At 42.7% G+C, this 27,677-nt stretch overlaps 1 protein-coding gene across 2 annotated transcripts in view; it reads left to right on the top strand.

The window, feature by feature from the left end:
* Window positions 1-27,677, top strand: part of TLN2 (talin 2) — a 320,242-nt gene that overhangs the window by 209,843 nt on the left and 82,722 nt on the right. For both annotated transcript variants that reach the window (XM_073579419.1, XM_073579418.1), the window contains 10 exons: window positions 284-403; window positions 683-880; window positions 3,840-3,979; window positions 4,247-4,340; window positions 9,457-9,546; window positions 10,075-10,197; window positions 10,368-10,511; window positions 17,580-17,741; window positions 24,049-24,189; window positions 26,967-27,148. In XM_073579419.1, coding sequence (XP_073435520.1) covers window positions 284-403; window positions 683-880; window positions 3,840-3,979; window positions 4,247-4,340; window positions 9,457-9,546; window positions 10,075-10,197; window positions 10,368-10,511; window positions 17,580-17,741; window positions 24,049-24,189; window positions 26,967-27,148 — 1,394 coding nt within the window. The remainder of the gene's footprint in view (window positions 1-283; window positions 404-682; window positions 881-3,839; window positions 3,980-4,246; window positions 4,341-9,456; window positions 9,547-10,074; window positions 10,198-10,367; window positions 10,512-17,579; window positions 17,742-24,048; window positions 24,190-26,966; window positions 27,149-27,677) is intronic.

Raw genomic sequence — 27,677 nt, 5'->3', positions numbered from 1 at the left:
AAGTAAAACCGCAAACTTGAATGATTCCTTCTACAAGCAAGTAATTTAGAAGATGGAATGGTCAATTTGGTGATTAAAATTCCCCACAAATTTACTTGCAGCCAATAAGCCAAGACAGGTTGGTTTATGTCACCCTAAGTTTCCGTGTCCTATTCTGCCCCCAATCACTTGTCACCACTGCTGACCACTGTCTATCTTGGTAAATGATTACATTCTCCGTAAAATAACAATACTGTAGATATAGATATATAGAGAGAACTTTTTTTTTTTTTTTCTTTTTCAGGTGGCTAAAGCGGTCTCTCATTCACTGAACAACTGCGTGAATTGTCTTCCGGGACAGAAGGATGTGGACATGGCTCTTAAGAGCATTGGAGAGTCCAGCAAGAAGTTGCTTGTGGATTCAGTAAGTGGTTGCCTTGGGTGTTCAATGTCTTTTTTTGGTGTGGGTTTAGTAAAATAGTGACATAAACCTTTGCAGTAGTGCACAGGTAAATTGCAGGAGATACTGAGACCTAGCTTGTTATTGAGGATGATGTCCCATGCTCACTTTACAATACTTTGAGTGCTGTACGCATGTATTGTGTAGAGAATCCTATATATACACTACCGTTCAAGTACACCTTGCATTACAGTCTGTCGTCTTCTTTAAAATGACCGTGACATGTTCGATCTGTCTGTTTAGCTTCCTCCCAGCACTAAGTCTTTCCAGGAGGCACAAAGTGGATTAAACCAAGCAGCGGAGGGTCTGAACCAGTCAGCTGGAGAGGTGGTCCATGCTTCTCGGGGGCAAAGTGGAGAGTTGGCAGCTGCCTCTGGCAAATTTAGTGAAGATTTTGATGAGTTTCTTGATGCCGGAATTGAAATGGCTGGACAGACGCAGGTCAGACTGTAGTGCCAAAATTGCACTGTTATTTTTTTTTTCCTGTATAATGCACAGATAAATATGAAGCACAAAAAAAAGCATATCGCCAAATCCCCTTTTAATAATAGAGACTATAAGGGCAAACCGTTTTAGGATCATACAAAATAATTCTAGCGTAGCTTATTCCTGGTTCGTGATTATTTGTGGATATGGGAATAGTGCAGGAGTATATATATTTAATAGCCCCATTGTTTTAACTCACAGCAACAAGTCATAAAGTATAATTTTTCTATGTTGAGTAAAGGTATTCAAATAAGAGGAACCTGACTCAAAAGGAACTGGTTAATCCAACACAATGAAGTAGATGCAGACCTTGAAGAATGAAGTATAAAATGTTCCCTCCCATGGGCACAAAAGCATTGTTTGATCTCCTGCATGGCCTATTTTTTTTTATTTTTTTTTAAGTAAGTGTCATTATATCTAAATATCATCCAACAGAGTTGGTTCTTCTACAGTCATGGCCAAAAGTTTTGAGAATGACACAAATATTATATTTTCACATGATCTGCTGGCCTCTGGTTTTTATGTGTGTTTGTCAGATGTTTTTATCACATACAGAAATATAATTGCAATCATATTATGAGTAGCAAAAGGTTATATTGACAGAATGAGTTAATGCAGCAAGTCAATATTTGCAGTGTTGACCCTTCTTCTTCAGGACCTCAGCAATTCTCCCTGGCATGCTCTCAATCAACTTCTGGATCAAATCCTGACTGATAGCAGTCCATTCTTGCAAAATCAATGCTTTTATTTTGTCTGAATTTGAAGGTTTTTCTTTTGTCCACCCGTCTCTTGATGATTGACCACAAGTTCTCAATGGGATTAAGATCTGGGGAGTTTCCAGGCCATGGACCCAAAATCTCTGTTTTGTTCCCTGAGCCATTTAGTTATCACCTTTGCTTTATGGCAAGGTGCTCCATCATGTTGAAAAAGGCATTGTTGATCGCCAAACTGCTCTTGGACGGTTGGGAGAAGTTGCTCTTGGAGGACATTCTGGTACCATTCTTTATTCATGGCTGTGTTTTTAGGCAAGACTGAGAGAGCGCCCATTCCCTTGGCTGAGAAGCAACCCCACACATGAATGGTTTCAGGATGCTTGACAGTTGGCATGAGACAAGACTGGTGGTAGCGCTCACCTGGTCTTCTCAGAATAAGCCGTTTTCCAGATGTCCCAAACAGTCGAAAAGGGGATTCATCAGAGAAAATGACTTTACCCCAGTCCTCAGCAGTCCACTCCCTGTACCTCTTGCAGAATATCAGTCTGTCCATGATGTTTTTCCTGGAGAGAAGTGGCTTCTTTGCTGCCCTCCTTGAGACCAGGCCTTGCTCCAAGAGTCTCCGCCTCACAGCGCGTGCAGATGCACTCACACTTGCCTGCTGCCATTCCTGAGCAAGCTCTGCACTGCTGGTAGCCTGATCCCGCAGCTGAAACACTTTTAAGAGACGGTCCTGGCGCTTGCTGGTCTTTCTTGGGCGCCCTGGAGCCTTTTTGGCAACAAGGGAACCTCTCTCCTTGAAGTTCTTGATGATGCGATAGATTGTTGACTGAGGTGCAATCTTTCTAGCTGCGATACTCTTCCCTGTTAGGCCATTATTGTGCAGTGCAATGATGACTGCACGTGTTTCTTTAGAGATAACCATGGTTAACAGAAGAGAAACAATGATGCCAAGTACCAGCCTCCTTTTAAAGTGTCCAGTGGTGTCATTCTTACTTAATCATGACAGATTGATCTCCAGCCCTGTCCTCATCAACACCCACACCTGTGTTAATGGAGCAATCACTGAAACGATGTTAGCTGGTCCTTTTAAGGCAGGGCTGCAATGATGTTGAAATGTGTTTTGGGGGATAAAGTTCATTTTCTAGGCAAATATTGACTTTGCAAGTAATTGCTGTTAAGCTGATCACTCTTTATAACATTCTGGAGTATATGCAAATTGCCATTAGAAAAAATGAAGCAGTAGACTTTGTAAAAATTAATATTTGTGTCATTCTCAAACCTTTTGGCCATGACTGTAAAGATGACACTTATCCATAGTCCCTAATAGGGACTCCCGTCTGTAAGCTAGAGTGGAGGGCCGCTTTATACCAGTGGTTCCTCTCCTGTCTGACTCATGCTGTCTGTAGGCTATTAATCTAATAACCGCCATGTAGTACTATAGACCTCTGCAAGGAAAATGCCTGGTTTACGACTTGAGCAGAAGTAAATACCTTACTTAATGCAGTGAAAAAACAACACCTTTTCAGTTGATCACACCAGCGATGACATTTTCCAGGAGGTTGTCTTTGTTGTGTCAATGCCATCAGAAAATAGTATAGTACATAAAAAAATAATATAAGAAGTATTCAATGCCTTTGTGCATGTGAAGACACCATACACTACAATCTGTAAGCACTTTATAAATAGGAAATGAATAATTCAACTTTAGGGGCATGTCATTGTTGGACTTCATGTAAGTGTCCTTTTCTCATGATGCCCCTTTGAGCTTGAACTCGTGGACGATTACTTGAATGTCCACCATGTACCAAGTAAGACAGCTATTTTTGAGTAATGGAGCACATATGTTATGGTATCTAGGTTATTTCAAATTAATATTAAATTAATTTACTAAATATTTCTTTTTTGTGATACTGTCCCTCTAGTTTTGTGACCTGGAGCTGTAGTTTAGTTGATAATTGTTTAGGGCATAAATATTGAATATTACTTATGTTCACAATGAGATCAGACTCTGAACATTAATGGTGGTAGAATCCGATAAGAAGAGCTCATGGTCCTTTTTATGAGGATTGTCTATTTGGAAGCATGGCGAAGAAGAGTACCAGAAGTGACCTGTGTCTCTTACACTATAGTCTTTGTATGTAATCTGTTATTGTGGATTCTGGAAATTTCTCCTCTCTTGTGTTGCAAACTTTCTACAGAATAAAGATGACCAGATGCAAGTTATAGGAAATCTCAAAACCATCTCCATGGCCTCCAGCAAACTTCTCCTTGCCGCTAAGTCTCTGTCTGTTGATTCTGGAGCACCAAGTGCCAAAAATCTTTTGGCAGCTGCTGCAAGGTGAGCGTCACATTCACTGTCTAGTGATTGTAGTGTCTCTCTTTAACATATCTCCCCCTTATGGCTTACCAATGTTCTTGTCTTCTTTTTGGTTTTTGTTCCTCTTGTTGTAATATGTCACTCTTCATTCTCTTTCCCACCATTTTACTTTCATATATCAGTACCCTGATGGTTACATTCAAGTTTACTTGCCTTCTCCATCAACATGTAAGAGAAGTACCTGCCTGTACAGTTTTTTCTTACTGAAAATTTATTGTATGTTTCCAGGGCTGTGACCGAGAGCATAAACCAACTGATCACCATATGCACCCAGCAAGCCCCCGGACAGAAAGAATGTGACAATGCTTTGCGTGAGCTGGAGGTCTGTTATTTGATTCTAGCACATGATATACCACCTACAGGCCTAGTATATTTACATGACCCCTATCTCATAGGACGCAATTGCCCATAATTTATACTTTCTTTTCCCTTTGAAAATAGATTGTACAATGGAAAGTGGGAAAGTGTCAGCTTAGCAAACACACATTAAAGTGAGAGAAGGTGGTTGTATTTTTTGCATTCAGTACTTAGAATTTCTGAGAATTAAGTTTTTTGTAAAACGGTATATAAAGAAGAAAAACACAAATATGTCGATGGGATCATCACAGGAATAAATGTATTGAAATTCTCATTAATTTTTAAGTCTGTAATGGCTGGCTGCTGCAGGAACCAGGACCGTATTTTAAAGATGTAAAATAACTACAGTCATGGCCGAAAGTGTTATACACATGTTTATTTCCTTTTGTGTGTATTGGAATAAAACAAAAAAGGCAAATTGGACATATTTTTTCCAGAAAACCCCCAACGTGGTTGTGACAAAATTGTTGACACTTTTCCAAATTTGTGCGTAAACAACTTGCATGTGATGCTCTTCAAACTCACTTGTGGCAAGTAACAGGTGTGGGCAATAACAAGATTTTTTTGTTACCGTAAAATCTGTTTCTCAGAGCATTCATTGGGGGACACAGGAAACCATGGGTGTATGCTGCTGCCGCTATAAGGCGGACACTGTGCCCCAAAAATTAGCTCCTCCCCAGCAGTGTACACCCCATTAAGTTAATCAGTTAGTGAAAAAACAGTAGGAGAAGCAACGTGTAGAGGAAGAACATAGAAGAAAATACACAACACCAAACTGTATCAATAAAAGTAAGTCATTACAGTTCTCCGACTTGGGAGGCTGCTGTGTCCCCCCAATGAAGGATCCGTGAAACAGATTTTACGGTGAGTAACCAAACATCCTGTTTTCTCTATCACTTCATTGGGGGACATAGGAAGCCATGAGACATCCCAAAGCAGTCCCTAGAGAGGGAAACAGCACAAACTTAATTCAGGTCAGAGGACTAGCCACTGCCGCTTGTAAGATTCTCCTACCTAGGCTGGCATCTGCCGAGGCATAGGTATGGACCCTGTAGAACTTGGTGAACGTGTGAATAGAAGACTATGTTGCCGCTATTCATAGCTGTAAGCCGGATGCCCAATGGTGAACGGGCCAGGAGGCACTCACCTCTCTGGTAAAGTGGACCTTAATCCCAGGGGGGCATCATTCTGTTCTTAATCCGGTACAGCTCCAAGATCGCGGACCAGATCCAGTGAGCAACTGTATACTTGGATGCCAAAAGAACTGTACGAATACCCTCAGGGATAACAAATAGAGAATTCATCCTCTGAAATTGGGCGGTCCTAGTAAGGTAAATGCAAATCACCCAGACCAGGTCCAACCTGTTAAATGAATACTCCAGGGATGAACAGGAGATCGTCACAAAGAGGGGAGGACGGTGTCCTCATTGAGATGAAAGTCAGAGTCTAACTTGGGATTCAATCTTGTATCCTGAAGATACAACCTCCCTGACTCAGGCATCCTCGAAGATCAGGAGATGACCACCCTCCTCTGGTGACTCCCTGGGCGACAAAGAAGCACTATGTGGAGGAGAATCAGCTAGGCCTGCTGCTGGAGGATCTGCCTTGGGCATTGTGGGGTCACCAGGAGGGTGTCTGTTTGAAGGAGGCATTTCTTTTTCCTGTCGTGCCTGCGCCCCCTCCTAGCGGGAAGAATCTTCCGCAGGTGAGCAGTGCCGAAAAGGACGAAAGGGCCAAATTTTTTTCTTTAAGGGGAAGGGAGCTGAGGTTTGGCCTGAGGAAGAAGAGGGCTTTTTTCTCTGGTGGCCTCCATTATAATCTGGTCCAGCTTGGTACCAAACAGTTGAGATCCCTGGAAGGGCAGAATGGTCAGAGACTTCTTAGAAGACAACACCGCCTTCCACACCTATAACCAGATGGTTCTGTGGATGGCCACTATATTACTGGATGCTTGAGCTGCACAGGAAGCTGTGTCCAATGAGGTGGGCACTACATACTTTCCCGCTTGTGAGATCTGGTCCATTAAGTCAGGAGCGGCTCCCGCAAGGATGCCCTGACGGAGTTGCTTAGCCCATGCAGATATTATAGACTTTGACACCCACGTGATAGGAAAGGCAGAGCATAAGGTGTAACCTGCCGCTTCCAAAGCTGACTTTGCAAATGACTCCATCAGTCTGTCATTGGGATCCTTAAGTTATTCTCCGTCAGTAGAGGGAGAGGACCATGTTGGTGGATAGTCTGGAAACTGGAGAGTCAACAGCCTGAAGGGAACAGCCCAATTTTTAGTAAGATCTGAGGTGAAGGGATACAAGATACCAAGCCATTTCCCTCTCTGGATATGTCTGATCGGGTTTTCCTGTTCTCTAGTGAGGACCTCCTTGAATTCCTTATGGGGGGCAAAACCTCTGGGAGTTCATCTTGTCCATCTCAAGGATACCGCCTGTTCTGAGGGTTCTGTATGGGAATCCTTGACATTAAGGGTCTGATTGACCGCCACAGTAAGACTCTCAACCCTGTATCTCATGTTAGAGGCCCTTTAGGGTCCAGGTCCGAGTCGTCTTTAGAACCCAAGTCCTAATCCAGCTTCCCATCTGGGAAGAACAGGCAGAAAGAAGCCACCAGCCCAAAATGGCCACGGTCTGAGACACCTTGGTTAGATCCACAACGGATTGAGAAAGAGAAGTCACTCACGCTGGGTCCAGGGGGACACTCTCTCCGGAAGCGGTGAGGGACTCTTGGGTAGTGAAAACAGAAGGTTTGTTGCAATTGTGACAATGGAGAAGACTGGACCTGAAGGGAGTCTGCACTTACAGGAAGTGCAATCAAAATGCTTTACAAGTTGTAGAAGCTGGTGGGCTAGAATTAGACATGACAGAAGATAAGCAGACTCACTAGTGCCCGAGGATAGGGGACAGAAAAGTTTTGCAGAGGGGAATGTCAGTCTGCGTAGTAGAGGTTAACCACAGGAGAGCTGAGGTCAATCTGAAACCAAGATTCTGCTGTGATGAGGGCTCAGTAAGGCTGGCTGGAGAGGCTTCAAAGATACTGGTGTCCGGATGCCGGAAAATGGCGGCCACGGGGAGGAAGAGGTGGGTCTCGTGAAAGAAAAGGGTGCACTTTCTCCCACTCCACTGAATGAGAAAGAGGGCATGTCAGGGCTGAGTAAAAGAAGAGGGGGGCAGGGCTGAAAGATCCTCCTTGGCCACAAGGAAGCCTGGGCCTGGAGCAACAAAAAAGGCCGGCGAAGAGAGAGGGAGCGGCACGGAGGTCTAGAAGGTGTAGGAAGTGCCTTATGCCCAGAGACAGACATACACACCTCTGCACTCCCAGTTATAATACTGATGTAGCCAGATTCTTGAAAGCTTAATAAAGAGCAAGATTCTTCTTTCCCAGGGGAACAGAGGGAGAGGGACCTGTAGGGAAAAAAGTACCTCTTCATCCCTGAAGATGTTTCAGAATACGATCAGATGTCCAAATATCATTAGAAAGCGGGACGTCTGTACCTCTTGATGCCGTCTCTAGATGTGGTAGGTGAGCGGGCAAAAGAGGGGGCACCAGGACCATTCTCCGGATCACCTGAACACATGTCATGTGTTAGGGTCTTGGCGGATAGACAGATGAGATGAGGATACTGGGTGTCAGTCAATGCCGTACTGTCTCTATGTGGGATAACAGAGTGACCACACAATTTTCCCTCCAAGGGTTAGAAGAGGAAATCTTTTGAAAAAGAGGAAAATCATTATCAAAAAATGCCAAAAAAACAAGGTATTTGCTGGTCTACTGAAAGACCCATGTCCACCTTATACTGACACTAAGCTAAACGGATTAACTCTGTGTCGGTTGGTGGGCTTTACACTGCTAGGGAGGAGCTAATTTTTTTGTGCATAATGTCAGCAGCCTACACCCATGGTTTCTTGTGTCCCCCAATGAAGTGATATAGAAGTTAAAATCACACCTGAAACCAGTCAAAAAGAGACCTTGATCCAATCTTTGCATTGTGTCTGTCACACTAAGCATGAAGAACAGAAAGAGAGAACTCTCTGAGGTCTTGAGAACCAAAATTATTAAAGACAAGTATCAACAATCTCAAGGTTACAAGTCCATCTCCAGAGATCTTGAGGTTCCTTTGTCCACAGTGCGCAACATAATCAAGAAGTTTACAACCCATAGCACTGTATGTAATCTCCCTGGACATGGAGGAAAATTGATGAAAGATTGCAGTGCAGGATAGTCTTGATGGTGGATAAGCAGCCCCAACAAGTTAAAGAAATTCAGTATGTCCTGCATGCTCAGGGTGCATCCGTGTCAGCGCAAACTATCCTTCGACATTTGAAGCAGGGCTGTGGAGTCTGTAAGCCAAACCTCCGACTCCTCAGTTTCACTGACTTCTGACTCCAGGACTCCAACTCAGATTCCACAGTATTGGTTACTATTTAGCATGTACATAAAGTGCAGGAAAGATTCATCCCCACTAAAAGATGAGAACCTTAGATCAGGACCAGAACAGACATTTATAGGAAATTTCATAACTTCACAAATTCTTATAAAAAATGTTCAGCACATACTGAATTAAAACTACTGTACCTATTTATTATATAGTGTCCAAAATGGGCACAGACTCCGACTCCATGATTTCAACACCGACTCTACAGCACTGATATGATGGGAATGAAATGGCAGGAGACCCAGGAGCACCCCACTGCTGACAGAGATGCATGAAAAAAATCTAGACTAAAATGTACGTGAGCAGTTTGCAAAAGAAAAGTGGTCCAAAATTCCAGTTGAGAGGTGTAGGAAGTTTGTAGATGGTTATGGGAAGCGATTGATTGTATTTATTTCCAGCGGTGTGCAATCAAATATTAATTTGAGGGCGCCAACAATTTTGTCCTGTCCATTTTGAGTTGTAGTGTGAAATTATGTCGCATTTGTCTTTTTTTTTTTTCTTGTTTTTTGGTGATGTTCTAATACACACAAAGGAAATAAATGTGTCTAACAAACCGTGTAATTGCAATAATTTTCTGTGAGAAATACTTCATTTTCTGGAACAATTTCAATTATATATACACTCTTCTTTGTTTCAGACTGTGAAGGGAATGCTAGAGAATCCCAATGAGCCAGTCAGTGACCTGTCCTATTTTGACTGCATTGAAAGTGTTATGGAAAATTCAAAGGTAAAATAATTAACACGTTTTAATAAACGTCCCATTAGGTTAATAAAAGGATATCTAGAAAATATATTTAAAAATGAACCTATTTTGCTAAATAATGACAAAAACTTCTGTTTTCAGTTGCTGTAAATAAAGGGGAACAAATTTCATTTAGGCTGTGTTCACATGTTGCAGGCGGTTGCACTTCTGCTGCTATCTTGGTAGAACTGCAAGCAGTCGTGGCAAGAATTCACATTGTGGCTGCTGCCCTAATTAGCCCAGTTACCTATCTGAAGCAGTCTACTGTGCCTGTCCTATGATAATGTGTCTTAAATGAGTACAAACCCCTTTTAATGCTATTTAAACTGGACTTTCTGTGATTAGAAAATCTATAGTTTCACTTAATGTAAAAATGCACCCCATCCTCCTTTTTTATTTTAGGAGGCTAAACCTTTGTCTTGGTTACACGCCAAAATATGAAAAGACCTTTTGATAGGTTTATGTAATGCCAAAGGACAACATTTTACTTTTTGTTTCTGAATTTTTCAATAGGTCCTTGGAGAATCTATGGCTGGAATCTCTCAGAATGCAAAAACTGGAGATTTACCAACCTTTGGCGATTGTGTGGGTGTAGCCTCCAAGGCGCTGTGCGGTCTCACGGAGGCTGCAGCACAGGTAGGAGATTGGTGGACCAAAAGAAAAGTATAGTAGTCAATACCACAACTATAATTGTAATACAGCACAAAACGTACCCTAATTTTATTATATTTAAGGCTGCACGGACATGTTTTTTAATGATTTATCCTAGAGCATACATTTTTCACATTGTAATCCTCTATCTTCAGGCAGCTTACTTGGTGGGTATTTCAGATCCTAATAGCCAGGCTGGACAGCAAGGGCTTGTTGATCCGATTCAATTTGCTAGAGCTAATCAAGCTATACAGATGGCATGCCAGAATCTAGTGGATCCGGCCAGTAGCCCCTCCCAGGTAAGCAAAAACTAACTTTTATAGATTGGCACTTACAGTATGTTTGTTTTACTCATGGACTAAAAAGTAAATTAAACAAGGAAACTATGGCCCTGATTCATTAAGATTGGTGTTGGACATGCCAGCCTCAATGAAGGGGCACAGTACAGGAAAATGTGTCTCATTCATTAAGAAGCCCTGGCCATTTGATGAACTTGACGGATCTTACCAGCTCGCCAGAATTGTTACTCCAATCAGAGATTGGAGTAAGGTACGGCACAATAGACCATAAATTAGAAGGATCACTTTGCTGGAGCTTGCCGAAACTATTGTGAAAACCCCAACAGCTACATCTTTGCACAAATCTGGCGTAAACGTCATAACAAATGGTTGCCTATATCAACCCCTAAAAGATGCCCAAACAAGCATGTATCTATTATACATACTATGGATTGACCCCTAGACAAAGGTTTATTACCAAAAGGCAAGTTGAAGTGGTGGCCATTCATGCGGGAGAGGACAATTAACTATGGGCATGCAGTGTCTTTTTACTTATCGATTCTTCTATCTTTCCTTAGTTATTCCTACTTTTGCCTAAATCACTCGTTTATGCTTGGTGTATACCCAATGCATGTTTCTCTAGTCACCTTCCACGACAGCCATATCGGAGAATGTCTCCCCGCCCTAATGGGGGACAGGAAACACACAATAAGTTAAATAACCCTCCCCTTCCTGCTACCTCCAGTGTTTTTCTTGTCCCATATGGGGCACGAAGAGGTCCTGATAATGTTGCCGTGGCCGGCGACCGGAGAGGCACTATAACATCTACCTGTATGCCGAGCAGCCAAAGGTCGGGGGCTTTGCTCTCCTCCAGTGGAAAGGGCTTCTCCCATCTCCATATCGGATGGTACTCGGGACCCCCACCCGCCCCTCCTGCTCCTCCTCCGAGGGGTAAAGCGGGGCGGTGTTGTGCAACCGGGGTCCTCCTAGAGCTCCCCGATGTCCTCCCCCTTGCGGCTCTATCCAGGGCAGCATGGGCAGACTGGCTGGGAATCCCCAGCGCATTGGAAGTGATGTTGAGCCGGCGCCGAACTTCCGGTCTAACGCCCATTGCGTTCCAGGCTGGAACGCACGCACGGCCTGGGTGTGGCGGGCGCTTCCGGTATCCCCATCACGTCATAGCTGGGGCTCGCTGCGTCACCTGACGTCGGGTGACTGAGTTCCCAGCGGCTTAATGCCAAAAGACCGACGGATGGGGAAGCCGCTGAACTGCTTGCAGCCACTGAGCAGCTTGAGGACTGCAAAGGACATGGGGTTATTGAAGATGGCCCCCACCTGTGGACCGAGGGGAGGAGGAGTACAGAACACGCTGGTGTACCTCGGTTATATATATCCTGGTCTGGGTGTGTCCAGGTAAGGCCATTATCTGTACAGGTGACTGTGACACTGACAATGGACTGCGACAAACCCTTACTGCCTGCTTCTGCGGAGCCCAGCGTTCACCCTCCTACTGTAAGTAGCAGGGTGGGTCCCCCTTTTTTCTGTCCTGGTAGTTCCTGAGGTGACTTGGTATGCCTCTCTCATTTTTTTAGGGAGACAAGGCCCCTGTCCTTAAAAAGGATAAACAACCAAGCCACAAATGTTCGTATGGTTCCAGGCTTCCCTCTGCATGTAGGAAGAAACTTTGTCAGCCCTGCACAGACGACGTTTTATGAGCAGAGCAGCCCTCCCTACTGGACAGTATAAAAATTGGACAGGAAGTCCAATCTTCTATGACGACATTTTCCCAGACCCCGACAGCACAGCCCCCTCCTCCTAGGAAAAGAAAAATGGCACCTGTGGAATCTGACTCGGGCGAGATTGATACCTCTAACTCAGAGGATGCTTGGAAAAATGAGGGTTTCACTTCCACCCCCAAATCCGATAACCAGAAATACTATTTCTCTTCCAAAGATATGGGAGAATTAGTTAGTATGGTGAGGAGCACTATGGGATTGGAGGAGGAGGAAGTGGAATACTCTATTCAGGATGAGATGTTTGGGGGGCTGAAGCCTAAAGGCCAAAAGGGGTTTCCCATTCATGAAAATATCCAAAACTTGATTTTGCAAGAATGAGCCCTCCCTGAGAAGGAACTTGGCGTCCCATCAGAATTAAGAAATCGGTTTCCCTTAGATGGAGATTGCTCCTTATGGGAAGTTCCTAAGGTGGACGTGCTGGTGTCCAGGGTAACTAAAAGAACGGCTCTTCCCTTCGAAGATTCATCTCAGCTCAAAGATCCCATGGATCGGAAGATAGAGAGTTTGCTTAGAAAATCCTGGGACACTTCCACAACCCTGCTTAAAGCCAATATAGCCTCTACCTGTGTAGCCAAGTCCCTGTTCCGCTGGCTGCGTACATTGGAGGATCACCTTACTCAGGGGACCTCCAGGGAAGAAATCCTTGACTCTCTTCCCTTATTACAAAAGCGACAGGGTTCCTAGCTGATGCTTCCGCTGAATCCGTCAGCGTAGCAGCAAAATCTGCGGTCTTCTCTAACTCAGCCAGGAGAACGCTGTGGCTGAAATCTTGGGGAGGAGACTTTACGTCAAAAACAAAACTGTGTGATTCCCTTTCAGGGAAATTGTATTCGGCCCAGCCCTGGACGATATCTTGGAGAAAGCCACTGATAACAAGAAGTCGCTTCCGGAACAAAAGAAACCTAAATAATCGTTTTCCGTCCCCCCCCCCCCCCCCGTGAACAGTCCTCCCAGAGAGAATTCAAGGGGAAGGGCAAAACGGGTCGGTGGAGTTATCCAAAAGGAGGTAAGGGCAGAAATATTCTTGCCCCCCAACAACAACAAAATACCATGGACAAACAATGAAGGTTCTCCGGTCGGGGGCCGACTCTTGAATTTCATGGATCAATGGCAATCCATAACCTCAATCCAATGGGTTCTTTGGACCTCCCTGCAGGCGAACCTACAAAACAAAAATCCTTGCAGTTAGATATAAATATAAAAGAAACCACAAAAGCGCGCCCATAGGGCTTTACCAGATATAATAAGTATAATTTGAGTTGTTCAGGGTACTCACCCTCAGAGGTTGTGTAACGCCACAGCTACTAAATACGCTCAATCCCATATAATGAAGCTGCAGCAGGAGGGTGTAGAGAGACAGCGTCTGCTTCCATTACTCAGAGGAGATCCCAAAAGGGAAAAAAAAAAAAAACACCTGGTTCCCGCGCTGCTATACTTCAAGCCTCAAATGGAGGAAATCCAATCGATTCTAGGAGTAGGTTCCAATATCAATGCTTTATTTCATGGTACATACAAAGACAATGCGTTTCGAGGTCCATTCCATGACCTCTTCCTGAGGTCGGATGTAAAAGGGTGAAGACAAATCAAAGGTTGACGGTTTATATCATATCGGGGTTAATTACCCTGCTGCTCACAAAGAGGAAGCTGGGGGTGGAGTAACCAAATGCAAATACATAAACATTTCATTACAAAACGAACCAATATTAAAAGACACAATAACTTACTCCTCATAAATCACAAATTGGACTAGTTTAAAAAGAAAAAAACACATTTTTTTTAATTTTTAAAGAAAAAAAAAAAACACATCACTTACCAGAATCAAAACTATAAGGTTGTGGGACTAAGGGCTCATACTCACTGGCGATAAAAGTCCAATTGTCCAATTTGTGATTTATGGGGATTAAGTTATTGTGTCTCTTAATATTGGTTCGTTTTGTAATGAAATGTTTATGTAATTGCATTTGGTTACTCCATCCCACAGCTTCCTCTTTGTGAGCAGCAGGGTAATTAACCCCGATATGATATAAACCATCAACCTTTGATTTGTCTTCATCCTCGTACATCTGACCTGAGGAAGAGGTCATGGAGTGGACCTCGAAACGCGTTGTCTTTGTATATACTATGAAATAAAGCATTGATATTGGAACCTACTCCTAGAATCGACTGGATTTCCTCCATTTGAGGGTTGAAGTATAGCAGCGCGGGAACCAGGTGTTTGTTTTTTTTGTTTTTTCCCTTTTGGGATCTCCTCTTTGAGGAGTGCAGTTAGATATATAGTGACACTTCTACAAGCAAGAGCGATCTCCCCAGTACCGCAACTGGAGATAGGCAGAGACCGCTACTCTCGCCTGTTCGTAATAGTAAAAACTTCAGGGAAGCACAGAGTTATCATAAACTTAAAACACTTGAATCAAGTAGTAAAGTACAGACGATTCAAAAGTCGGTCAAGTCAGCAGGGAATTTGCATTATCCCATACCTAGACGACCTTCTAATAGTGGCTCCATCCATAACTCGCCTGAACCAAGACTTGAAGAGGACCCTAGAAATTTTACAATCCCAGGGTTGGATCCCAAACTTGGATAAATCAGAAACTCATCCTTCATTGAAGAAGTTCTTGGGGATACTCCTGGACTCAGAGAAGAGAACATCTTTTTTACCCAGGGAGCGAGAACTTGACCTTGTTGAGAGGATCTCCAGGTTCAGGGATAAGAGATCACCAACCCTGAGGGACTCGGTGTCTATCCTAGGATCACTTACAGCATGCATCCAAGCAGTCTCATGGGCTCAAGCCCATACTTGGATTCTTCAGTCCCATGTGCTCCGGTGTTCAAAGAAGTATCGGAACACACTGACCAAGAGAACCCCCCCTTCCTGGTCATGTAACGGCTTCTCTCCTATGGTGGTTGGACTACCAGGACCTCCAGTGGGCTGTCAGCTGGGATCAGCTTCCTCTAAAAATACCTCAGACATGAGTCAGAGAGGCTGCTATAGTGGAGAGATCACACTTTCAGGGGGTTTGGACCTCAGACATCAGAGCCAGCTCCTCAAATATGAGAGAGTTGAAAGCAGCATCAACCCTTATCCGAAATCATCATGTACGCGTCTACTCGAACAATGTAGCTACAGTGGCCTACCTTTGACACCAAGGAGGCTCGAAATACTTCAGTCTAAAATTAGTAGCTGCAAGAATTTTTTCCTGGGCAGAAAAACATCTGTTCTATATCAGCAGTACATCTAAGGGGATCGGACAACGCGCAGATGGACTTCCTCAGCAGAAAGGACGTTCACATCGGGGAATGGTGCCTGAACCAAAAGGTATTTTTGTCTCTGGTGTCAAGGTGGGGAAATCCTGATGTGGATCTTTTTGCCAGCAGTCAAAACACGAAGGTGGAAACATTTTTTTTTTTTTTTTTTCCCTTTGTCCCACCGACGGGGCATGGGGAGTAGATGCCTTCTCCCATCCTTGGCAGTTCGACCTGGCTTACGCCTTCCCACTGATTCACATGCTAGCACGGACACTGCAGAAAATACATTCAGAACAGGTCACTACAATCCTGGTTGCTCCCATGTGGCCAGGGAGAAGCTGAACTTAACACTTAAAACTGTGTTTTTGGTAGCAATTACTGCCGCTAGGTGCGTAGGAGCATTAGAGGCCATGTCAATACAAGAGCCCTATTTGGCTATCATGGAGGATAGCATCATCCTGAGATTAGATCCCTCCTTTATGCCTAAAGTAGTCTCGAACTTTAATAGGTTCATTGTATTACCTTCCTTCTGTCCAAATCCCTACAGTGCAAAGGAAGAAGTCTTCCACACCCTTGACGTCCGTATGGTGGTTCTCTTCTACCTCCAGCAGACTGAGAGTTGGAGGATTGACCAGAATTTATTTATTCAGTTTTCTTGACGGAATAAAGGCAAAAAGGCTGCAAAGAATACAAGTGCGAATTGGATCAGACAAGCTATCAGCCTGACATATTCTTCACAGAACGTTCCACCTCCTACATCTCTGAAAGCCCATTCCACTCGTTCAGTATCCACATCGTGGGCAGAGAGAAGGGACGCATCTTCTGAGCAGATATGCAGAGCCACCACCTGGTCGTCTGTCCATACATTCACCAGACACTATAGACTAAATTTCAACAAGGATTTGACATTTGGCAGACTAGTTCTGCAGGCTGTCGTCCCTCCCTAAGAAATTAGTTGTTGGTACTTCTCAGATATGGCTGTCGTGGAAGGTGACTACAGAAAGTAGAATTAGTCTTACCGGTAATTTGGTTTCTAGGAACCTTCCACGACAGCACTAATTTCCCTTCCTATCTGATACTTTTATTGGATGATTCCTGCACTTTGGTGATAACTATACATGCTAGTTCGTCCAGAAAAAACACTGGCGGTAGCAGGAAGGGGAGGGTTACTTAACCTCTTGTGTGTTTCCTGTCCCCCATTAGGGCGGGGAGACATCCTCCGATATGGCTGTTGTGGAAGGTTCCTAGAAATCGAATTACCGGTAAGACTTATTCTATTTTTTTGCTAATTCTTCTTGATGGAGTGTGCTGGGTCAGAGGCACCTAATTCATTAAGAGGTATGTGCCTCACCACAAATATTAGTCCAGTTAAGGACTTGAGTAAGATTTGTCGTACAGTACACCACCACTGATCATGAGTTAAACGCGCTGTGGTGTCACATCCCTGTCCCGACCCAGGTCCGCCCATTTCGACAAAGCTGGGTGAAAATGAAACTTGTCATTTTTTTTTTTTTTTTTTTTTTTCCAACTTCGCATTTCAAAAAAAAAAGTGCAACTTTTCAAAAGGAATAACACCAGAATTTTGGTGTCATCACTTTTATGAATTGGGGCCTATGTATTGTAAATTACATTTCAGTAATTACAGTTCCTTGTCCTCTCTCTCTGTAATATGGCACTGTTTTTCTCTGTGGATATGCACTTTTTTATCCCTTTTTTATAAAATGTATTAAAGACAAAATATTTTTATTAATTTTGTCTTTTCGTTTATGGGCTTAGGCCCATGTGTTCCTTTTTCTTTATGTATTAAATTGGGTATAACAATACGTATATGCCTTGCAACAAAGCCTGATACAGGCTATCAGATTCTATAACTCAGCAATGTTATATATTCTGCAGGTTCCCATACTCCACAAGAATAGCCTGTACCCCTTTCTGTTTAATGTGTCTGTGTACTGGTGTATTTTACAATTTTGGTAGAAATGTTGTGATGTTCTGTTTTGTTCTGCATGTTGCCACCCTTGTCTCCACCTGTTTGCTTGTTCTGTAGGTTCTCTCAGCTGCCACCATAGTTGCCAAACACACCTCGGCATTGTGCAATGCCTGCCGCATTGCGTCCTCCAAAACAGCCAATCCTGTGGCTAAGAGGCACTTTGTCCAGTCAGCCAAAGAGGTGGCGAACAGTACTGCCAACTTAGTCAAAACCATCAAGGTAATGCCCATGTATATGTGAATCCGTACATTTGTATGAACAACATCTACAATATGATATTCTGAATTATGTGCAAAGTATTTTGTTAGAATAACAATGGTGGGAATGTGATTGGGAATCCGGCTAAATCGCGCCAAGCCTCGCAGTCCTCACATATATGGTTTACTCGTAAAGCTGCTCACTTCAGATCTGTCACTAAATGTAGAAATGAGAGAATATATTATCTGGCCAGAAATTAGCGCACCCTTAACTTTTGCTCACCGTGTCCTAGCTTTGATCTCTTGCTTATTATTTTTTTATGTCCTTGAGGCTTTTTCATGTGGATGTCCTTGTCACTTGCCTTTGTTCTGCTTTAACGCATAATTTATATGTCTTTTCTTCCCTTGTATTTCATTGTATTTGACACAAGTGTATTATGTTTTAGAAATTGTCTGCATATGGCAGAAAAGAACATTGTGTATACTTGCACATAATTCTCTATAATTTGCTCACTATTTGAGGTTCCCTTCTTTTGCACCAAGTTAATTCTTTTTTTGCATTAACCCCTTTACAACATTGGACGTAAATTTATGCCGATGTCTGACTCCCTTTGATGTCGGCTCCGGAGGTGAGCCAACATCTTTCCTGGCACATAACAGCTGTTTTGTTTTCCAAATATTTTATTTGAGTTTCAATAAATGGGGAGGATGGGGGAGGAAACATGGGGGAAAAAAAAGGGGGGGAGGAAAAAATGTAAATGGAAAGAAGGAAAAAGGAAGGACAATAAAGTCCAAATATAAAGAAGACATAAAATGAAACACGTTAATGCAGAAGCATATTATGCAGTGAATTATTACAAAGGTAGGTATTTAAGCATATAATATATTAATATACACTCACTGGCCACTTTATTAGGTACACCATGCTAGTAAGGGGTTGGACCCCCTTTTGCCTTCAGAACTGCCTCAATTCTTCGTGGCAGAGATTCAACAAGGTGCTGGAAGCATTCCTCAGAGATTTTGGACCATATTGACATGATGGCATCACACAGTTGGCGCAGATTTGTCGGCTGCACATCCCTGATGCGAATCTCCCGTTCCACCACATCCCAAAGATGCTCTATTGGATTGAGATCTGGTGACTGAGGAGGCCATTTGAGTACAGTAAACTCATTGTCATGTTCAAGAAACCAATCTGAGATGATTCGAGCTTTATGACATGGCGCATTATCCTGCTGAAAGTAGCCATCAGATGTTGGGTACATTGTGGTCATAAAGGGATGGACATGGTCAGCAACAATACTCAGGTAGGCTGTGGCGTTGCAACGATGCTCAATTGGTACCAAGGGGCCCAAAGAGTGCCCAGAAAAAATTCCCCACACCATGACACCACCACCACCAGCCTGAACCGTTGATACAAGGCAGGATGGATCCATGCTTTCATGTTGTTTACGCCAAATTCTGACCCTACCATCCGAATGTCGCAGCAGAAATCGAGACTCATCAGACCAGGCAACGTTTTTCCAATCTTCTACTGTCCAATTTCGATGAGCTTGTGCAAATTGTAGCCTCAGTTTCCTGTTCTTAGCTGAGAGGAGTGGTACCCAGTGTGGTCTTCTGCTGCTGTAGCCCATCTGCCTCAAAGTTCGACGCACTGTGCGTTCAGAGATGCTCTTCTGCCTACCTTGGTTGTAACGGGTGGCAATTTGAGTCACTGTTGCCTTTCTATCAGCTCGAACCAGTCTGCCCATTCTCCTCTGACCTCTGGCATCAACATGGCATTTCCGGCCACAGAACTGCCGCTCACTGGATTTTTTTTCTTTTTCGGACCATTCTCTGTAAACCCTAGAGATGGTTGTGCGTGAAAATCCCAGTAGATCAGCAGTTTCTGAAATTCTCAGACCAGCCCTTCTGGCACCAACAATCATGCCACGTTCAAAGGCACTCAAATCACCTTTCTTCCCCATACTGATGCTCGGTTTGAACTGCAGGAGATTGTCTTGACCATGTCTACATGCCTAAATGCACTGAGTTGCCGCCATGTGATTGGCTGATTAGAAATTAAGTCTTAACACACAGTTGGACAGGTGTACCTAATAAAGTGGCCAGTGAGTGTATATGTTCCAAAGACCCAAACACAAGGGGCCTTAGGTAGGTGCACTCTGGGTGAAGACTTAAAGGGAATCTGTCACCCCTTTTTTGAGATAACATATAATGATATCATTCAATTGTGTGTCACATAAGGATTCTCTTAGTACTTTTGCTTCCCCCTGACCCCGCACCTTTCATGCATAAATACCTTTTTTATATCTGTTCAGATGTATGTAAACTGCCGCTGGGCGGGGCTTATTCCCCTGCTCCCCACATCCCTGTCTTGCTCTACGCATTTCTTCTTGTATCATAGCCATATTATGGATAACAATCCCATTAATGTAAACGTTACAATCCTTTAATACACAAAAAGAAACCTATAGAAGGATTTAAATACAGGATATGTATATGGGCAATCACAAAAAATGTAAGTGATCACAGAGGAAAAGAGGCAATCAAAGTCCAAAAAGACTAAATATTTATGAAACATATGAGATGAATCTTTATTACAAGAACAGGAAGACAGGACATGGAAATTAGTCAAATATGACCATGGCGGCACGCAGGCGACCAAGTGGGGCATACATGGAGTACAAGGACCAGATAGGAGCATAGGTACCAAACATATAACTATGATGACGTAATTAAAAACATATTGTACCTATTCCAAAGAATACAGCCAAACAGGATAAGTATATAAATATAAATATTGCAAAGTAATATGCATTAAAAAGTCTTATTACCTGTTTGGATAGTGTGTAGCGGTCCACCCCAGTACGACCCTCCCCAACGCACGTTTCGGCAGATGGCCTTTCTCAAGGGGGATTCTATGAAGCCTAACGGGGGTATAATACCATCTCGGTAAAAGCTTGAAGTGGGTCTCTTGTAGTGATAAGGCAATGGAAGAGGCATACGAGAGGGTACATGCCTGTTCAAGGTCAGAAGGGTCAATTGTTGTGTGCAATTCGGTTTCCCATTTGACAATATTTTGAGTCTTTACCGCTTCAAAGCTATTGTTACACCATTTGTACGTGTATTCAAAACCCAAAAAAATATTATGATCTACATTACAAATAAGGTTAACTGCTGGTTCAGAGATTCTTGGGTAGATAGTAAGGAACTCATGGATTATGTCTTTGAGGATAACATATTGTAAGAAAGCAGGGGTAGTAGATTGAAATCTTTCCTTGAGTTTATTGTAAGGTGTACAAGTAACGCCATTGTATAAATCTTAATTTTTTTAAGTCCAGTTTCAGACCAAATGGGGTCAATGGTCTGATTAGACGCTTGAAAGATGACTGATAGAGCCAGATTTTTTATTGTGACTTATTTGTTAGTCTCTTTTTGGAGCAGAAAATTTTTCCAAGCTTCAGAAATAGCTTGAAAAATCAGATGAGAATTTGTAATTCATTTTTTATGAAGGAGTTGGTTCAGATTTAGTAGGTGAAGAGGTTTATAATTATTAAAGAACAGTTCTAGTTCATGCCAAGCTGGTGTCGTATCATGAGGCCACCAGTATGAGCTTTGTTTGACTAAATTTGCAATGTAATATTTGGGGAACCAGCTCCACCATAAGATTTATGGTTGTATAGAATATTTTTTGCTATTCTAGGTCTTTTGTTATTCCATATAAAGGAGTTTAATGAGGCTTGAAGATTTGTGAGAGAAGTGGGTATTTTTAAAGGAAGAGAGCAAAGTAGGTATAGGATTTTTGGGAAAATATACGACTTGACCATCATGATTCTTCCCCACCAAGAAAGCCCATCATCTCTAGATGTACGGAATTCATTAAAACGCTTTTTAGTAAGCAGCTCTAAGTTTATTTTTGTTAGAGTTTACGTTTTTGACGAATTTTAGGCCTAGATATGTCAGCCCATCAGTGGCCCATCCCCAAGGTGAGAGGCCCTCAATTTCCTCTTGGTCTGATCCTAGGTTAAAGCCAAGTATTTTGGCTTTTGAGTCGTTTATTTTAAAATAAGAGATTTTAGCAAAAGTCTGGATTAAGGCATAACAGCTGTTTTGAACAGCTGACATGTGCCTGGAACAGCCATAGGTGGAATCGCGATTCACCCGCTGCTATTAAACTGTTAAATGTCGCTGTCAAATGCTGATAGCGGCATTAACATGCGCTTCTGGCAATTGTGCTGGAAATCCGCCCATCGCTGACCCCCGTCACGTGATCGCGTGTCACCAGAGATCTCCTGGAGACCTCTACGGTTATCAGTGCCATATTGCTCTGAGCACCTCCCTGTGGTCGGCTCTCATAGCGCAAGTGAGGTACGGTATTCTGTACGTAACAGATCCGATCGGCTTATGGCAGCTTCTAGTTTCCTATGGAGACTACTGAAGCATGCCAAAAGTGGAAAAAAAAAAAAGTTTTTAAAAATATAAAAAAAATCAAATCACACCCCTTTCACCCCATTTAAAATGAAACAATAACAAAAAAAAGCAAGCTTACACATATTAGGTATCGCCTTGTTCAAAATCTATCAATAAAAAAAGGATTAACCTGATCGCTAAATGGCGTAGTGAGAAAAAGTCAAAACACCAGAATTAAATTTGTTTGTTTGCGGCGACATTGCATTAAACTGCAATAATGGGAGACCAAAAGATCTAATCTCCATCAAAATGGTATAATTAAAAACATTAGCTCGGCGCGCAAAAAATAAGCCCTCACCCAACCCGAGATCACAAAAAATGGCTCAATTTTTTTTTTTTTTTTTTTTTTTTAACAAATTTTGGAATTTTTTTTTCACCACTTAGATAAAAAAAGAACATGTCTAGACATGTTTGGTGTCTATGAACTCGTAATGACCTGGAGAATCATAATGGCAGGTCAGTTTTAGCATTTATTGAACCTAGTTAAAAAGCAAAACAAAAACGACAGGGGGATTGCACTTTTTTTTGCTATTTCACCGCACTTGGAGTTTTTTTTCCCATTTTTGAGTATACTACATGGTAAAACCAATGGTGTTGTTCAAAAGTACAACTTGTCCTGCAAAAAACAAGCCCTCACATGGCCATTTTGACCAAAAAATATAAAAGTTATGGCTCTGGGAAGAAGGGGAGCAAAAAATGAAACCGCAAAACCAAAAGTACCTCTGGTCGTTAAGGGCTTAAAGAAGTCCAGTCACCGATCAAAAAGTGATCAGATTTTGCCCTTATTTTATTCCTGCCGCTCCCTTGAGTATTTTTTTTTTTTTTTTTTTTTTTAAACTTAAGCTAGCTTGTGCTCAGTGTAATAAAGCAGACCAGCCTAAAGACACGCCCCTGGAGAATCTTGTGAGTCGCGCTCCCTGGAGAATCTTGTCAGCTGCGCTCCCTGGAGAATCTTGTCAGCTGCGCTCCCTGGAGAATCTTGTCAGCTGTGCTCCCTGGAGAATCTTGTGAGCCACGCTCCCTGGTGAATCTTGTGAGCTGTGCCCCCCGGAGAATCTTTTGAGCCACTCCCCCTGAAAATCGTGCGAGTTGTGCCCCCTGGAGAATCTTGTTATCCGCGTTCCCCGGAGAATCTTTTGAGCCACTCCCCCTGAAAATCGTGCGAGTAGTGCCCCCTGGAGAATCTTGTTAGCCACGCTCCCCGGAGAATCTTGTTATCCGCGTTCCCCGGAGAATCTTGTGAGCCGCGCTCCCCGGAGAATCTTGTGAGCCACGTCACACAGGAGAATCTTGTAAGCCACACTCCCGTAGTAAAGCCACTAAAAAGTAGTGCTAAGTAAAAAGGCTCATCTCTCTGGAACTGTATGGTGGAATTAAACTGAATAAAACATGAGTCACTCAGTGGACCAGTGGGAATAAAAGAAGTGCAATAAGTGGTCATTTTTTACTTGATTACAGTTCCTCCTTTAACTCATTTGACATTTCATTGTTTTTCTTCAATTATTCAAATGACCATAAAGCTGCTTTTAGATGTCTTATTGTTGCATATACTGGATGCCGTCCATGTTGGGATATGAAATGTCAGTGGAGGTTGTCAAAATGTAGTATCTGCACCTATAGACGTGGCATACCTGCTACATACAGCCCCTTTCTCAGCATGGTTCCCATGTAGCCACTTCTGTGAAGAATGCTGAAAAAGCAACGCCCATGAATTTTAGCTCTTAGAGGGATTTTTTTTAAATATATTCAAATATTTTTAAGTGCATTTTGTGTCCTTTTAAATGAAAATACTGAGCAATGTGTTGCCTTGTAGGTAAGGGATTTTCATATATGGACTTTTTTTTTTTCTCTCCACCTAGACTTTGGATGGAGACTTTTCAGATGACAATCGTGATAAATGCAGCAAAGCCACAGCACCGCTCATATCCGCTGTGGAGAACCTGACTGCGTTTGCATCAAATCCTGAATTTGCTAGTATTGCAGCCCAGATCAGTGCCGAGGTAATGACTCGTGTAGCATTCCAGCTCAGTCTCCTGAATAACACTTCTTTCCATTTTATACCCCTTTACAGCTTGGCTAGCTATAACCTTTTGCTTTTAAGGTAATTTACTCATCTTAACTCATTTCTCTTGCTTCTTATTTCAGTAGCCATCAGTTATAATTGTTAAATGTCGTCATAGTTTCCTGTGCTCTCCAGTTAGTTCGCTCCCTTTGTCATTATTCACAGTGGCGTGTTTCAAGTGACTGGACAAATCTGGAGGATTGAGCCGAGTGGTTGAGAAGTTCGGCGTGTGCTGTCATCTGTGTAAAACCCAGTACAGAAGCTGCGCTGCTCGCCCGTGCACTGTGGGCCTGATATTTTATTAGCAATGGGGGTAATAGTCGGACCACCAGTAATCTAATATTGATGAGCTGTCTCAGGGTTAATCTGTAATGTACAATCATTATTCCTATTACATCCTATTTTGGGTGCATGTGTCTGGAGCGGGCTCAGGAGCTGAGCTCACTCTATACCAGGCAGATGCCGGCTGTATAACAGCTAGCACCTGCCTCTTAACAGCTTGGATCGGAGAGAGAACCAATTGCTTGTTTAACTTTTCATGCCGCGGTCAGTCTCCTACAGCTGCATTTAAATAATGCTAATCTGGCGGGGCAACAGTTCAGAGGTACATCAACCCCCCTGGGATGCCATCGCAGGGTACTATTGGATTGCCATTTGAGATGGGGCCTGCTGGAGGCTCCCATCGCCTTCACCTTGGTACTTTATAGGTGGTCGATATTTCTACTATATACTGTCACAGTATATAGTACAAGCAAATAAATGTTCAAGTCCCACAGGATGGCTAATAAGTGTATCTATACAAACAATAAATAGGAAAATTATCACCCACTTTCCCCATTAACATAAAAAAGTAGCGAGTATTTAACTCTCAATTGATACCTTACTCCATATTTAGTGCTGCACACACTTGAAATCTTAGGACAAATTAAAGTTTTCACTTTCTATTTTTGGGAAAGGGAAGGTTCAAAACTGCAAGTGGCATCAAGAAGAAAGATCACAGCTTGTCATGATCATCTTTTCCCCCATGCCTCAACCGAAGACCAAAGGAGTTACATAAACATTTAATGGGGAAAGTAGTGTTTGTTTCTTCTCTGGTTCTCTTTTTCCCTTGCGTTTTCCTAGATTATAGTTTTTTTTGGTTTCCTTAGGGTGCTTTTACACTGCGTTCAGGCACCCGTTTATTGGTCCTGTCGGAGCTGCTGTCCGAGCCTCCCACAAAACGGGATTCAGACAGTGTCAAAGACTATAATGGTGCTGGCAGAGAATGTACGCTCTGTCGTGCATAATTTTTAGGCGTATACGCCTACTAGAGACAAGCACCCAAATATGGTCTGTTACGACTGAGTGCCTTCAGTAGGTGTACGTGCTCGAAAATTATGCACGACCGAACGCACATTTGCACTGCCAAAAACATTGTAGTCTAAGGCCTCGTCGGCCCATACATCTCAACCCCCACAAAATGGGATTTGGGTATGCCGACTGGGCCATAGACTATAATGGTGCCGACCAAGCGAGCGTGCGTTATGTCATGCATCATTTTTGAGCGTGTATGCCTACTGGAGCGGACACTGAGACATAGTAGACTGCGTCTGGGTGTCCATTTCCAGTAGGCGTATAAGCCCAAACATGATGCACAGCGGAGTGCACTTTCACTCTGCCGACACCATTATCGTCTATGGCCCCGTTGGCACATATATCCAAATACCGTTTTACCATCCATAGTGCCACTGAACAACCTGAATGTATTGTGAAATCACCCTTCGTTTTAATTGTCTTGTGTATGGTAGACACAGCCATGAGTATACATACAGTATATAAACTCTGCACATCCTACTTTTGTTTTGTTTTTTTAAAGGGGTTAAAAGGTTCTGCTGGTGGAATATCTTTAACTATAAACACTAAGTCTTTTTTACAAAGGGTTACTCTTTGATGTAAAGTTTAATAAAGCTCTCCATTATTGTAAAGTGTCAAGTATTTTCACATTGTGCCGGGGCTGCTGAAAACGTGTGTAGGGATGTAATATGAGTTTATTACTTTTTAATTTTCATCTTTTTAACCAAAATCTAAAAATTGCCAGATCTCCAGGAAAATGTTCAATTTATACAGAATATCTAAATTTACAACAGTTTTCTGGATTAATATGATCTATGGTCACTCATTATATAATGAGAAGTCATGCAGCTTTCTATTACTTTTATGTTCCAGTTCTTCACCATCTTCAAAGTTTCTGCTTCCTGTCAAACTGAAAACCTGACCAGTGCTGTAATGCCACATTCAGGTAGTAGAAAAGCATTTCTGCACAAGTACAAAGTGCAGGAACACGTTCTTATTGGCAAACGTTCTTTTAAAACAAAACCTTTAAAAGCTTCTTCTGCCTTGTCCTGACTTGACTCAATCTAGATTTAAAACTTTATACATAGATATATGGAACAGTACTACGACTGCCTGAAGGCAACCCTAATCTGGCTTTTCAGTATGTAATGAATTACCTTCATATAGAGAAATCTGGCAGATGCCCTTCAGACCCTTCTGGTATTTTATTACGATCCCTGAGGTTTCGGTTACATCTGTTACTATGGTAAGAGCTGACTTACATTTCCTGACTTCCATTCCAATACAAGAACGCTTTCTACAATTAGGGCAATTCACAAAAAAAATTTGTGGTTATTTGTTCCCGTAAAAATAGTTAAATGTATAATAATTTATCACACACAGGGGGCTCGAGCCCAGGAGCCTATTTTGGTGTCTGCTGTCACGATGCTAGAGAGTTCATCATCACTTATCAAGACAGCCCGTTCTTTAGCAATCAATCCAAAAGATCCACCAACATGGTCTAGTCTGGCTGGTCACTCTAGAATTGTCTCGGACTCTATCAAAAGTTTAATTACATCGATCAGGTATGAATAGCACTTACCCAGTAGTTGTGGTCATGGGGTTATAAAGGGGTGTTCTCATTTTATAAAGTGATGCTTGGATATGCCATAACTGTATGATCAGAGCAAGTTTTGCCACTAATAACCCCACCATTCCTAAGAATGAAGGGGCTCCACCACTGACATAGAACTGCTTACCTTTGTCTTCTGTCACTTTTTGGATTCATGTAAAAAGGGAGATCAGTGTGAAAGAGGCTACGGAGGGTTGTGGGATCCACTTTGGCTGGAAGGTCTGTATTGGTACCCAGATTGGGGCTAGATTCTTTTATTAGTACCTCGATTGATAATAGGTACTCGTATTGGTGCCCTGATTGTGGATAAGTACACTAATTAGTACCCCCATTGCGGATAGGTACCCTTGTTGGTACCCCCATTGCGGATAGGTACCCTTGTTGGTACCCCCATTGCGGATAGGTACCCTTGTTGGTACCCCCATTGCGGATAGGTACCCTTGTTGGTACCCCCATTGCGGATAGGTACCCTTGTTGGTACC

Source organism: Dendrobates tinctorius, unplaced genomic scaffold, assembly GCF_039654945.1.
Source record: "Dendrobates tinctorius isolate UK_male_01 unplaced genomic scaffold, ASM3965494v1 ptg000062l, whole genome shotgun sequence".
In the NCBI taxonomy this organism is placed as follows: domain Eukaryota; kingdom Metazoa; phylum Chordata; class Amphibia; order Anura; family Dendrobatidae; genus Dendrobates; species Dendrobates tinctorius.
The sequence above is the reverse complement of the archived record's forward strand: the minus strand, read 5'-3'. Positions and strand labels throughout refer to the sequence as shown.